Below are 13887 nucleotides of genomic sequence, written 5' to 3'. Positions count from 1 at the left end.
CATTTTATGATTATATTTATAAGACAAATTAAGAATTTATATGTATGATCTGCAGAATTAATGTAATACTTACGAAGACAGTCACTGCTGACATTGTATTTATCTCCTATTTGACAGCCGAGAGATGCGAACATTCCATGAAGCTGCGCCGAATTCACAATCATCCATTCCATGATAAGTTTTATGACAACGATATGGCTGAAAAAGAAGAACATTTAATATAATATAATATAATATAATATAATATAATATAATATAATATAATATAATATAATATAATATAATATAATATAATATAATACAATGTAATACAATGTAATGTAATATAATATAATACAATACGATACAATGTAATGTAATGTAATACAATACAATACAAGATAATATAATACAATACAATACAATACAATACAATATAATATAATATAATGTAATGTAATATAATACAATACAATACAATACAATGTAATGTAATATAATACAATACAATACAACACATTACAATATAATGTAAAGTAATATAATATAATATAATATAATATAATATAATGTAATGTAATGTAATGTAATGTAATGTAATGTAATGTAATATAATATAATATAATATAATATAATGTAATATAATATAATATATTAGTATATTACAAAGTCAACCGCAAGTAATGTCATTAATTTCAGGGAGTTATTCTTTGAGATATTTCAAACAAAAAAGTTTAATATAATTTTTCTCGTTTTTACTTCCTTTTTGAGATAAAGATTATTTTATATGAAACATTTCATAGCGTGTTTTGGCAAAGCCATTGATCTAATTTCCAATAAGCTCAGTCAATTTAAGAGATGATAATAAAAATCGGAAATTTATCCTTCCAAGAGGTGGAAAAATTCAAACACCTGGGAGCAACAGTAACAAATATAAATGATACTTGGGAGGAAATTAAACACACAATAAATATGGGAAATGCCTGTTATTATTCGGTTGAGAAGCTTTTATCATCCAGTCTGCTGTCAAAAAATCTGAAAGTTAGAATTTATAAAACAGTTATATTACCGGTTGTTTTTTTATGGTTGTGAAACTTGGACTCTCACTTTGAGAGAGGAACATAGGTTAAGGGTGTTTGAGAATAAGGTGCTTAGGAAAATATTTGGGGCTAAGAGGGATGAAGTTACAGGAGAATGGAGAAAGTTACACAACACAGAACTGCACGCATTGTATTCTTCACCTGACATAATTAGGAACATTAAATCCAGACGTTTGAGATGGGCAGGACCTGTAGCACGTATGGGCGAATCCAGAAATGCATATAAGAGTGTTAGTTGGGAGGCCGAAGGGAAAAAGATCTTTGGGGAGGCCGAGACGTAGATGAGAAGATAATATTAAAATGGATTTGAGGGAGGTGGGATATGATGATAGAGACTGGATTAATCTTGCTCAGGATAGGAACCTATGGCGGGCTTATATGAGGGCGGCAATGAACCTCAGAGTTCTTTAAAAGCCAGTAAATAAGTAAGTAAGCTATGATAGAAACAAATTAGTTTTGTCCTTTAAATGTGCAGAAATTTGACCCCAATAAATGTAACTTTTCATTCTGCAAAGGAATTTTACAATATTACATTTGTTCGGATTACTATATTAGGCCTACACAATCCGCCTATAAGCTTATATTCCTTCTCTGAACTATGATCGATATTAATTTACGAGTTTTATGACCTTCTTCCACCAACTATAGAGTACGTATGGTGGAATTAATAAGTAGGACTACTATGCACAATCAGAAAATATTTTTCTCTGGGCTATGGTCGATATTCATTTATGACCTTTTTCCACTAAGTGCGGAGTTCATACAGTAACTGAATCGGTCATTGCAGAAAGGTCAAGTGTCAACTTGTTTACGAAAATTAGTTTCTAACAATGATTAAGTTAGGACGGACCGAATATACCCCACAGACAGGCTGTAATGGGTTTCGAAATCTTCAGTTTTTGTAGAAAGGTCACGAGTCTTTGACTCATGCCCTTTCTGCAGAGAATGGCATTATCATAAATATCTGAATGTCGAAAAGGAGATATATATTATCTCCTCCTTCCCTACTTCTACATTTTCAATGTAGTCCGCTGAGTTAGCTGTGGTAGCACGTCTGCTTCCAGACTATCCGGTCCGGGTTCGATTCCAGACGGGATCAGAGTTTCGTGTAAAATATCTACCTCGAGACTAGGAGAGATGGCGGTGCACAACTTCTAGTCACTAGACTGTGGACCAATATCCGAAATCTCTCCGCAGTGCATATGAAGAGAAGGCATATGTCACTCTTGATAGTGAGCCACAGAATTCTAATAATAATTACTGAATGGTTGTTACTCTGGTTTTACTGCATTTTTGTTTTTCAATTTAGGCTATATTCGTTACCAATTACGTATAATTAACAATCATAACTGAATACATTTTGTTTTCACTATATTTCGTTTCCTTTTTATTCTTCGCTAATACAATTAATAACTACTAAATGGTTCTACATTTTGTTTTTGTTCATTATCTTTATTATTTACTAATTACAATCAATAAGGTTCTCATTTTGTTTTCACTATATATTTTTCATTGTTGACAAGTAACTCCATCTGTTAGCACAACCATAAAGCATCTAATAGATGCTATAGAGTTACCAACAACGAAAAAAAGAAAACTATATATTTTTATTCTTTGTTAACTACAATTAATAACTACTAAATAGTTCCACATCTTGTTTTTACTGCATTTTGTTCTTTTTTTAAAGAGAAATTCGTTGATTTTGTAGCCTTCATAAATGTTTGCATTTATTGAACTGACTTGCGAATACGAGGAATGGTCTTTCGGAATTCACTATATTTTAAAGAGTGTCATTTAATTTCGATAAAATATTATTATTATTTATTTAATATTATTAATCGGTCCCGCGCCGTGGCGTCGTAGTCTGAGGCATCCTGTCTAGGACTCGCGTTACAGAATGCGTGCTGGTTCGAGTCCTCATGGGGGAAGAAATTTTCTCATGAAATTTCGGCCAGTGTATGAGACCGGTGCCCACCCAGCATCGTGGTGCACTTGGGTAGTACGAAGAGTAGCGAAATTCGGTTATGAAAACCAGCAATAACAGCTGTGGAGATCATAGTGCTAATCACACGATACCTCCATTCTGGTTGGATGATCGTGCACCTCTCCTTTGGCATGTGGACGTGAGGCCAGCAGCCGGTTGGTCGGTCATGGTCCTTCATGGACTGTCATGTCTCGGATTTAATGTTATTATTAGCCCACCGAAGTGACCCCCTACTGGTACAACAGCCTCTTTTACACCGAGATATTTCATTCTGGCAAAACCTGTTTTGCAATTAGCACATCTCACAAAGCTAAAAATTAGGGACCGGATTTTTATGTAATATCAAGGTGTGAAATATGTACATATTTATGTAAGAAAAATAAGCTGAATATGTACCAAAATATGTAAAATCATTAAAATATTTAATATCAATGTCTGGCAGGTATAGGATAGGTATGACTCCCCAGTTGTGATTTTATAGAGCACCAGAGTAAAACTTCAAACTATAGGCGTCTATACAAACTGTTGTATGAAAAGTGACATTCCTGTCTCATTTAGAACGGTAGGATTATTCCAGCCGAGAACCATACTTTCTAGTTGATCGGAAAATCCCATTTCTGTATAGATCTACTAAATTTAAAGTAAAGAGGTCACGCAATAGCCTGAAAAGCTATTTATTTTAATATTTCAACATCTTTTCAGTTTGTTCCTTTGCTTCAGCTTCTTTTCAAAAGTTGGCTACTTTATTGCGAGTCATGTCAGACTTGACATGGGTTTTCCCTGGAAGGATTAGGAAGAGAGTGGGTAAGGTTGCAAATAGAATGGGAACGGCTTGTTAAGACGTGTGCAGAACAATTATAGTTCGAGACAAATCATGTCGTCCTCGTCCCACTCCACCGCATGAAAGCAACGCTACTTTGCGAGTGATTTTTACAATACAAGGTAGTTGTATGAGAAAGGTTGCCTTTTGTTCACTCATATTTACAGTGGGCGGTATGGGGTGAGTGCCTCTATTACTTCCTGGAACTAAGAATGTTATGTTTGGTCCAGAAATATATATTTTCTTGGGTAGGTAAAAAGACTTTTTAAATCCATGTATTTCAAATTGTAAACTTCCCCAGCAGAAGTCTTTTTTTTTCTTTCAGAGAAGTAAAAATTAATAAAACCCCTAAATATGTATTACCAAGCCATAATATGTAATGTCGGGTAAATATGTAAAAATATGTAGTATCAAATTTTAATATATGTTACTGGTAATTACAAGATTCGCAAAGATTTGTTATTTATATACGGTTAGGCTGAAAGGTGTATATATATATATATATATATATATATATAATTTGAACTGGTAATGGAAATTACGGGAAAACGGCTGAACGGATTTTAATGAGTGACCCCTCATTTTCATGCCTGGCATCCAAAGTTTTTCGGAAAAGTAGTAGTTTTCAGTGAAATGTCAATTTTCCTACGTAATTTTCCTATTTTCCAAAATCCATCTGTTGTCAGTTTTGAGAACTAATTTTATTGAATCACGGCCGACTTGATTGAATTTCAGAACAAAACACACATTACAATAAACAATAGGCTATTACACGAAGGCCATGACCTGCAGGATTGCCGACATATTTAGAGCTCAATTCAATTTGTTATTAAAAACTGATTCTGCAGTGTATAATTTTCTGAGTACAGCTGTGTATTTGATATTCAAATCTACGAAACTTGAGGTGGTTTGATGACATTATTACAATTAGAAATTAAATATTATTACAGTTAATATCATGATGCGTCTATTTTTCATTAATTGTACATAATATTGATGCTATATTGATGACATGAAAGTGAAACGTTTTGAAGTTATGTAAGTAAATGTAGAGAATATCTTAATTTAGATCTTCATTTCTATAATTTATTGAGTGACTGCTATATATAACTATAAAACGTACGTCATTCTCTTCAGTATTGGCTCGAGAGCGCGCAAAAATTACAGTTCCTAAGAAAAGACCAAAACGTATTACTTACTGATAAAATAAGAGGGCTAGAAAATTTTGTAATCTTCTGATCATTTCAGCAAGATCTCTTAGCAGGATGAAATGATATTACGCTTTACATTTCAAGCTCTACATGTAGCAGCTATACCAAGATGCTATGTCTATTGTTCGAAACCTGACATTTTGTAACTTTCGCCTAAAATCCACAATGACCTGAAATAACTATTGCTATCGTCCTGACATTGTTACTCGAGTTTTCGCGTTGAAACTCAAAAACTGAAGGTGGGTAGGTTCAAGAAAAAGTATTTGGCATAAAAAAAACATTCAGAGGGAGTAGGTTTCATTATTATGGAAGCAAATAACTTTCAAAATGTCTGGTATTCTTCATTGAAAATAAATCTGAAAAAATTTTATGTGAACGTCTAACGAACTTAAGCTACGGTTTGGCTACGGCGATCTTCGCCGACGATCATCGCTGGCGATCTTCGCTGGGATTCTGTCCCGTTGATTTGAATGTGCATGGTTTCTTTACGGCGATGAACGTCAACGAACGTCGCTGGGCTCGACGAACAGAGCGGTAAAACAGAAATCTTTCTCCAATTTCTCCACTAATGAAGACGAGATATTAATTGAGTAAACACAAATCCCTGTTCGACATGAACCAAAAAGAAGAACCAACGTAAACAATAACAAATCTATATTTTGCAACAACCAGAACTATTAATACAATTGAGTAAAGTGATTCATAATTGAAGGACACAAACACGATGCGGCAGATTTAGCTGCTGAAGCAAAAGTTTCAGTGTGAAATAGTAAGTGAAGTGGAATTCCGAGCAAAGGAGAGAAGTGCAACAACCTCGTTCTCACATTATTATTTTTTAATTGTAACATTATTTCCTAAATAAATGCTCCTAAATGAAAAAAATAACATTGTAAAAAAAAAATAAAGTGTTTATATCATTGGTTTTTACCTTAAAGTTATGCTTATCTTTCAGCTGGGCTTATTGGTTAGTGAATAAATTTTGTGGGTAATTTTACAATACCTTTTCAATAGAACTTAAAACAAAATGAAATTGTTCGGGAGAAAGTCTGAAATAATCCTTATAATTGGTGGGTTCATTTTCAAGATTTCTTAATATCAATGAATTGAAAGACCCCTCTGTATATCTATTTCTAAACGTGACATTAACTATTTTAAAGATCCGTACTTGTTTTTCAAGGCAAAACTTATATTATAACGTTATCATATTGTCATCCACTTATCAGCTGATCAGACATGGTCAACTATGTAAAACACTTTACTATCCACCTACGAAGTTCGCCGGTAAAGAAACCACTCTCTGACGATGACCGCTGGCGATTTCAATCGTCAGCGATGTTCGTTCGACGAAGATCGTCGTATCCAAACCGTAGCATTAGTTTGCAGCAGCGTTTGCTGTGCAAGCCACTAGTATAATATGTAATTACATAAAAATGCGGTCCCTACTAATAATACTGCTGCAGTCTTCCTTTGTTTCAATTAAATGTCCACTGCAATGCTTTATTTCGCCTTGTTGCTCGTGGCTCGTATTATTTTGAACCTCCCGTATGCACTTGTATTGAAAAAATTCGGTTCGGTTCGATTCGCAGTTTCATTACGCCTTGGCCTCTTTCATTCGAGTATCGGCAGACGGCCGCGAAGTGACCACGTACATGCACACGCGAGCCGGCTGCAACACGTGATGGATGACGCGCCGTTCGCTCCTTTCACGAGGCTGAGAACCATCGGCCTGTGACGTCAGAGTCAACATTGTTGGCTTCATGCGGCATAGCTCACGTTGTCGCGGGATAGGGTTACAACGTGTTATCATATCACCTCTCAGACGCTTCTTCTTCACTCATTATCATATTAAATGTGAGACTTGGCCCGATTTCTCCCTATCAAACCTGTGCAGTGGCGGTAATAACGGGCGATTACAATAATGTTACCGTATGTCCCGAAAAAACTGACATCATTTTTTAGACTTATGGTCTTACTAATAACTTCTTCTTCTTCCTCTTCCTCTTCTTCTTCCTCTCAGTTTAACCTCTCCCTTGTAGGTTCATTTACACGACCCACGCCACCCGGGCCTTACAGGGCCGCGACCTGTCGGGAGAGGAATTAATCTATGGATCACATACATACTTTTTTGACCACACAAGGACATGGAGGGCCTCCCCGAATGCCAAGGCCACCTCCGATACAACACAAACATTTAAGACAATCCCGGAATTTGCCTGGAAATAACTGCGGAAACCATGAAAAACCTCAGTTAGGATTGCAAGCCTCTGGGATCGAACCCCGGACCTCCCGAATGCAAGGCCAGCTCTCTACCACGCCGCTAGCCCGCTCGGCAATAACTTTCACATAGACGTTTCATTATCTAAATATTCTAAATACTTAACACAATGAATAACTCGTTTATAAGTCGTGTCTAAATTCCAGACTAATAATCAAGCACTTACGTCGTGTATAACAGTAAAACTGTTACACAGCTACGTTATAGTTTCGAAAGTTCATTATGAAAAGTTATACAATATCTGAGGTTCTCTATTGCATCCGATAGTGCGCGGTAGTGTGCCGCGCTAAGTATCGAGAGTAAAACTGGGTCTGATCGATATCACGCTATATTTTCGTCGAGGATATAGCATAAGCATATTTATGAATTTATAACATTGTTACTACAGACATTTGCTGACACGAGGTAAGAAGGATTACAATCAAGATAGTACAATAATAATAATAATAATAATAATAATAATAATAATAATAATAATAATAATAAACTTTCGTGTAGCGCCCTGACACTATTTTTACGACTACATCCCTGGGTACAACTACAGCAATATAATTCTAATTATTCTGTGCTCTTTGGTTTGTTCTTCTGAGGTTACAAGGCAACCATCATCATAAAATGACAATCGATACGAACAGCTGTTTGAAGGGCGGCCATTTTTTCTCTATATACAAGCTTAAATAAGGAGTTTCGTATATATAACTACTGCAAAACAATATTTTTTTTCGTTTTCTTCAAAGAAAAATAATAAGCAATGCATGTATTTCTTTTGTGCTTAATTTTAAGCAGAGCAATAATTTGGTTTAATATTTTTTTAAATACCCATTTCCAAAAAATGGGAGAATTACCTCGCCTGTGACTAAGTGTCTCCTCTGCCTTCCACCATGGCAATCCGGGTTTGATTCCCGTCTAGTTACGGAGAGAATTGTGGCGGATAAAACTGGCGTGAGTGATTTTTCTCGGGATTCTCCCGTTTCCCCTCACCATTATCATCATTTCACCAGTACTCTACAATCATATTCACTCTGCGAGGTCTTGAGGCAGGCGTTTAGAGAAAATGAAAAACGACAATGTATTTTCCCTGGACCAAAAATTGATACGTACTGTGCTCCAACCACGAGAAAGTCTCCGCCGAATGAGACGAAAGAGGGTAATGCTGTGAATGAATGTTGATGTCATAAGGTCACACACACACACACACACACACACACACGTGGGTATTCTTATTTCTATTGGCTAGCTCTCACAGCACAAACCATAACATTGATACAGACATATTGATACTACCCTAGTTACAAAATTAGATCACTGTTAATCTCCTGGTCTTTTAATCTCTTCATACAGGAAATAACATATGCAGGAGAGCGCGTGGTTTTTGAACTGGCGTTATAACTTCGCTCCAATAGACGAGGCAATAGTAAGCACATTCCTTTCACGGTTGATCTCCTGGTTGGAGAACAGTAGTGGCGGTGATGACCTGAATATTTACCTATTACTTTAATTTGTTCTTACTAACTGAAAAATATATTATTTCTAGTGTACCCCTTCAATTTTGCCTTACTGACCATTGGAAAATGTCTCCTGTCATATTACGTGTTTCATGAGGAACGGAAAAAATATATTTAATTTCTTTAATTTGATAGCATTTACAACTTATCGGTAATCGATTACACCTTATCGAATATCGATTATTCAAACGCTAATCAACCGTTACTTGCGCTGATCTTTCCATATTTTGCACTATGGTGATGGAGGGCCCATATAATATTGCTCCTTTAGGTTAGATTGTTGATTGATTTGTACTGCCACACTATAATTTTATTTATAACTAGCCGTACCCGTGCGCTCCGCTGCACCCGTTAGAAATAAATATAAAGTAATTACATAATTAAAATAGGACATTTGATCCAGGGAACATTCGTGTTTGATATAAGGATAAATCGTTTATTATGTTACTTAATTTAAATTGTATTTGCATAATTAAAATGCGATCATTTTGATCCAGAGACCACTCATTTGGTCATAAAATTATTTTAGAAAATACAAGAAACGAATGTACAGAATAGCCTATCAAGTTTTCTGTGCATAAGAAGCTATTTTAATCTTACCTGTCCTCAATTCACTCAGAAGTTACTGTAATAACATTATAGCATTATGTCCATCTAGAGAAACTACACTTTCCAATGGTGAATTAATAATTAATTATACAAATCGGTTAATTTAGCTTCTGATATTACTTCATACAAACACAGAAACATTATCTGTAGGCTATCTTTCATAGCTTTCGATTGTTGCTGTCCAAGGCCCCTTATAGACGAAGTCATTTGCTTTTTAATTCATTACACGGCCTTAGATGGCAGTTATTTTAATTTTAAAACTCATTTATCTCATTAAATATCAGTCCTATCAAAATTTTTCAAGGAATAAAACTTATCGCAAATTATGTTTAAAGAAACTTTTGTTATGTAACATTTTTCACAAAAATCAATAATAAGCGAGATATTTCGATTTATTTAATTCAGGCCCCCTTATAACCCCCCTTTTAAATAATGTATTTTGAATGCCATATAGCCTAAAATCTAAGTTACAACGAACTTAATTTATATTCCAATTTTCATCGAAATCCGTTCAGCCATTATCGCGTGAAAAGGTAACAAACATACAGACAGACAGACAGACAGACATACAAACAAAAATTTCAAAAAAGCGATTTTCGGTTTCAGGGTGATTAATTGTATATGTTAGGACCAATTATTTTTGGAAAATCGAAAATTACCAGAAAAATTTCGGCTATAGATTTATTATTAGTATAGATGCCTTCCAAATACTCACGTAGAGTGACAATATAAAATGAACAATAACAGACAGCTCTGACTGGTTGAAATTCAACGAATTCTTGCACTTCACTGGTGAATTGTTACACGAGCCAAATACTCGACAAAGCGCCTCAATATATTAAATATGCTAAATATATTTGTAAAATACAATATTTGGAGTCTAAATAAGTTCGATATCATAAAAGTTTAAAAACTGAACCCTTCATAACTTCACAGTGTTAATAGTTATTTATGAGACAAGTTCGTAAAGGTTCTCTTTTCGAAACAAGTGCAAAGTTTGTGAACTGCATTACTTTCTTACTGAATGAAGTTTGTACATTGAATATTACATTTTCTTTCGCAGTGCGTAAAATGAATAGCAGTGCCTAAAGTGATTACTTACTTTTTTACGCACTAGTGTTTTAAAGATTCACTTTAGGCACTAATAACAATGTGTAAAATGCAACTTCACACACTATCGTAGAATAGTACATTATGCAACGAGCCTATAATGATAGTAATTAAGAAGCGAGTATAGATGTTTATGAAACGAGCGCAAGCGAGTTTCATAATTTTCATACGAGCTTCTTAATTACCATTATAGGCGAGTTTCATACGACTTTTTATGCTCGACCATATTTCTAACTTGAAATTATTCAGATGTAACTTATACATTTTATTTGTATCTGACAAGATCGGAAGTGACCTTGTTCTAGGTCGCGAATTGTGAGATGTGCGCAGACGCGTAAGTATTGATTTTTTTTCCGAGGAACAATGTCACTGACCTTGTGTAATCCTGTTAAACTTGGTATAACCTTGATTATTGAATTCGACATTGAAAAACGAGATGACAAATTGAATTTATTTGAATATTATTTACAATTAACGCTAATTATTAAGATAGTAACAGAACATAACCTTCTGCGACAGTATTGCATTTCCAGCCTCCGTGACTTTTCGCTAATTCTCTCTCGATTGCATATCCGAGAATAATCGATACTTGCGGTTTTATAAAGGCACAAAGCTGACTTGTCATTGGCTTAACACCTGTAAGCTGAGTTGTCATTGGCTGAAAACACTTGCACTTTAATGAGTAGGTGTACTTTAATGACATGCATTAAAGGACTGCTACCAGGTATATAATTACTACATTTCGGCATGGTCGAGCATAAAATATATTAAACAAAGTAATATACCTTAAATACGCCGTACGGCCGTTTCGAAGTGATTTCCTTCATCATCAGCGGTCATAGGTATCGGTACTGATTACAGCGTATTTAAGGTGCAACCTTTTTCAATATTATATTTTAATACTATGAAGTTTTAAAGTTTTTTAAGTTTTAAATTTTTATCATAAGAAGATATTTCTAGAATAAGGAATTATGAGATAAAATGAAGGAGTATATGGAAAGAATGGATCAATACAGACTCCCAAGAGCAGTTTTGCATAACACCCTAGAGACAGAAGAGACCACACATGCCCATGCAAACGATGGAGAGATCAATAATTTTAATGACATTTTAAGTCCACCGCTGTGGAGTAACAGTTTGCACGTCTCACCGTAAAACAAGTGGGCTCGGGTTCAAATTCCTGTTTGGAACAAGTTACCTGGTTCAGGTTTACCCTTAACCAATCGAAGAAGAAATGCTAAGTAACTGTCGGCGTGGACCTCGGATTCATTTCGCCATCATAATTACACTTCCTCTCTTTCGAACTTGCTCCGATGCAGAGTCGGCTGCGATGCGGTACCCCGTGAACATGCGGTCATTTGTAGCTGGTAGTAGTGCTATGCACCGTGGGACCGGGGTTGAGGGACCGCGGTGAGGCCTACGTGGAAAGGTAAGGGATCAGGGGAGTCCGGAGGCGACGAGCAGGGGAATCTGTAGCGCGGGGGACCTTAGGGCATGTACACCATTCTATTCCGGATAGTACAATGGGTCCAGCCGAGCGGCCTGCGTGCGAGGACAGTTCCAGTCCATACTCTCCCCTAATGGGGTAATAAGGAATAGAAAATGATATTTTAAACTTTTATGAACATAGTGCAGATCACTTACTTACTGGCTTTTAAGGAACCCGAAGGTTCATTGCCGCCCTCACGTAAGCCCGCCATTGGCCCCTATCCTGAGTAAGATTAATCCAGTCTCTATCATCATATCCCACCACCCTCAAATCAATTTTAATATTATCTTCCCATCTACGTCTCGGCCTCCTCAAAGGTTTTTTTCCCTCCGGCCTCCCAACTAACAATCTATATGCATTTCTGGATTCGCCCATACGTGCTACATGCCCTGCCCATCTCAAACGTCTGGATTTAATGTTCCTAATTATGTCAGGTGAAGAATACAATGCGTGCAGTTCTGTGTTGTGTAACTTTCTCCATTCTCTTGTAACTTCATCCCTCTTAGCCCCAAACATTTTCGTAAGTACCTTATTCTCAAACACCCTCAATCTATGTTTCTTTCTCAAAGTGAGAGTCCAAGTTTCACAACCATAAAGAAAAACCGGTAATATAACAGTGCAGATCCCTATCAATTTAAATGCAACTAGTTTTAGGTTTGAACATTTTAATGTAAATATTTAATTTAACAGATAACTTGAAGCCGCAACGGATCAGTTGCCTATCTCTTGTGGTTAATGATGATATTTTACCATATTTTAAAAACCTAAAGTGTTATAAAGTGAATCGACAGCAAGAAAAATCTAAATAGATGAAATTTATGTTGCATATTAAAATTTGGTGCATTTTCTGTGTGGGATTGCACATATTTAACACATTATGCAAAACAGCTGAAGTCGTTAAGTTTATTCTGGACTCGCTGCCTCAAGCTGTTAAATCACTTGTTTAAATTATTATTATGATGCGGCTTATTACTAGGACCGGATTTTTATGTAATATCAAGGTGTGAAATATGTACATATTTATATAAGAAAAATAAGCTGAATGTGTACCAAAATATGTAAAATCATGAAAATATTTAATATCAATATCTGGCAGGTATAAGATAGGTAAGACTCCAGTTGTGATTTCATAGAGCACCAGACTTCTTTTACAGCATACTTGACACATTACTATTTTTCCATCTGTAGTGAAAGCTTCGTCCATTGCAATCCATGATTTTATTTTTGTCGTTAGGGTTGAAGATACAGGGACCATTTTAGTTAGTTAAAAGCAGGAGATAAACTCACTTGCACTTTATAGATACTGTAAGTACTAAAACTAGAGAAATGAGTGAAATGAATGACACAACAGTACTGCAAGCACTGTTTCGCTTTACTGGATTAGAAGAACGTAAGAGGAAATGTGGGACACAATGCATTTTAGCTGCTGCCTGTAAGAAAGAGTACTACTAAAACCTCAAACTATAGGTATTTACAAACTGTTGTTCGAAAAGTGTAGGATTATTCCAGCCGAGAATCATACTTTCTAATTGCTCGGAAAATCCCATTTCCGTATAGATCTACTAAATTTAAAGTAAAAAGGTCAAGCTATAGCCTGAAAAGCTATTTATTTTAATCTTTCAATATCTTTCCAGTTTGTTCCTTTACTCCAGCTTCTTTTCAAAGGTCGGCTACTTTATTGGGGCTCGTGTCAAACTTGACACGGGTTTTCCTTGGAAGGATTAGGAAGAGGGTGGGTAAGGTTGCAAATTGCATGGGAACGGCTTGTTAAGACGTGTGCAGAACAATTATAGTTCGAGACAAAT

At 35.6% G+C, this 13887-nt stretch overlaps 1 protein-coding gene across 7 annotated transcripts in view; it reads right to left on the bottom strand.

The window, feature by feature from the left end:
- tim (timeless) overlaps positions 1–13887 on the bottom strand; it is a 200764-nt gene that overhangs the window by 112119 nt on the left and 74758 nt on the right. For all 7 annotated transcript variants that reach the window (XM_069836319.1, XM_069836323.1, XM_069836324.1 and 4 more), the window contains one exon: positions 74–198. In XM_069836319.1, coding sequence (XP_069692420.1) covers positions 74–173 — 100 coding nt within the window. In that variant the 5' untranslated portion in view covers positions 174–198. The remainder of the gene's footprint in view (positions 1–73; positions 199–13887) is intronic.

This window comes from Periplaneta americana, chromosome 9, assembly GCF_040183065.1.
Source record: "Periplaneta americana isolate PAMFEO1 chromosome 9, P.americana_PAMFEO1_priV1, whole genome shotgun sequence".
Taxonomy (NCBI): Eukaryota; Metazoa; Arthropoda; class Insecta; order Blattodea; family Blattidae; genus Periplaneta; species Periplaneta americana.
This window is presented reverse-complemented; position numbering and strand designations above follow the sequence as displayed.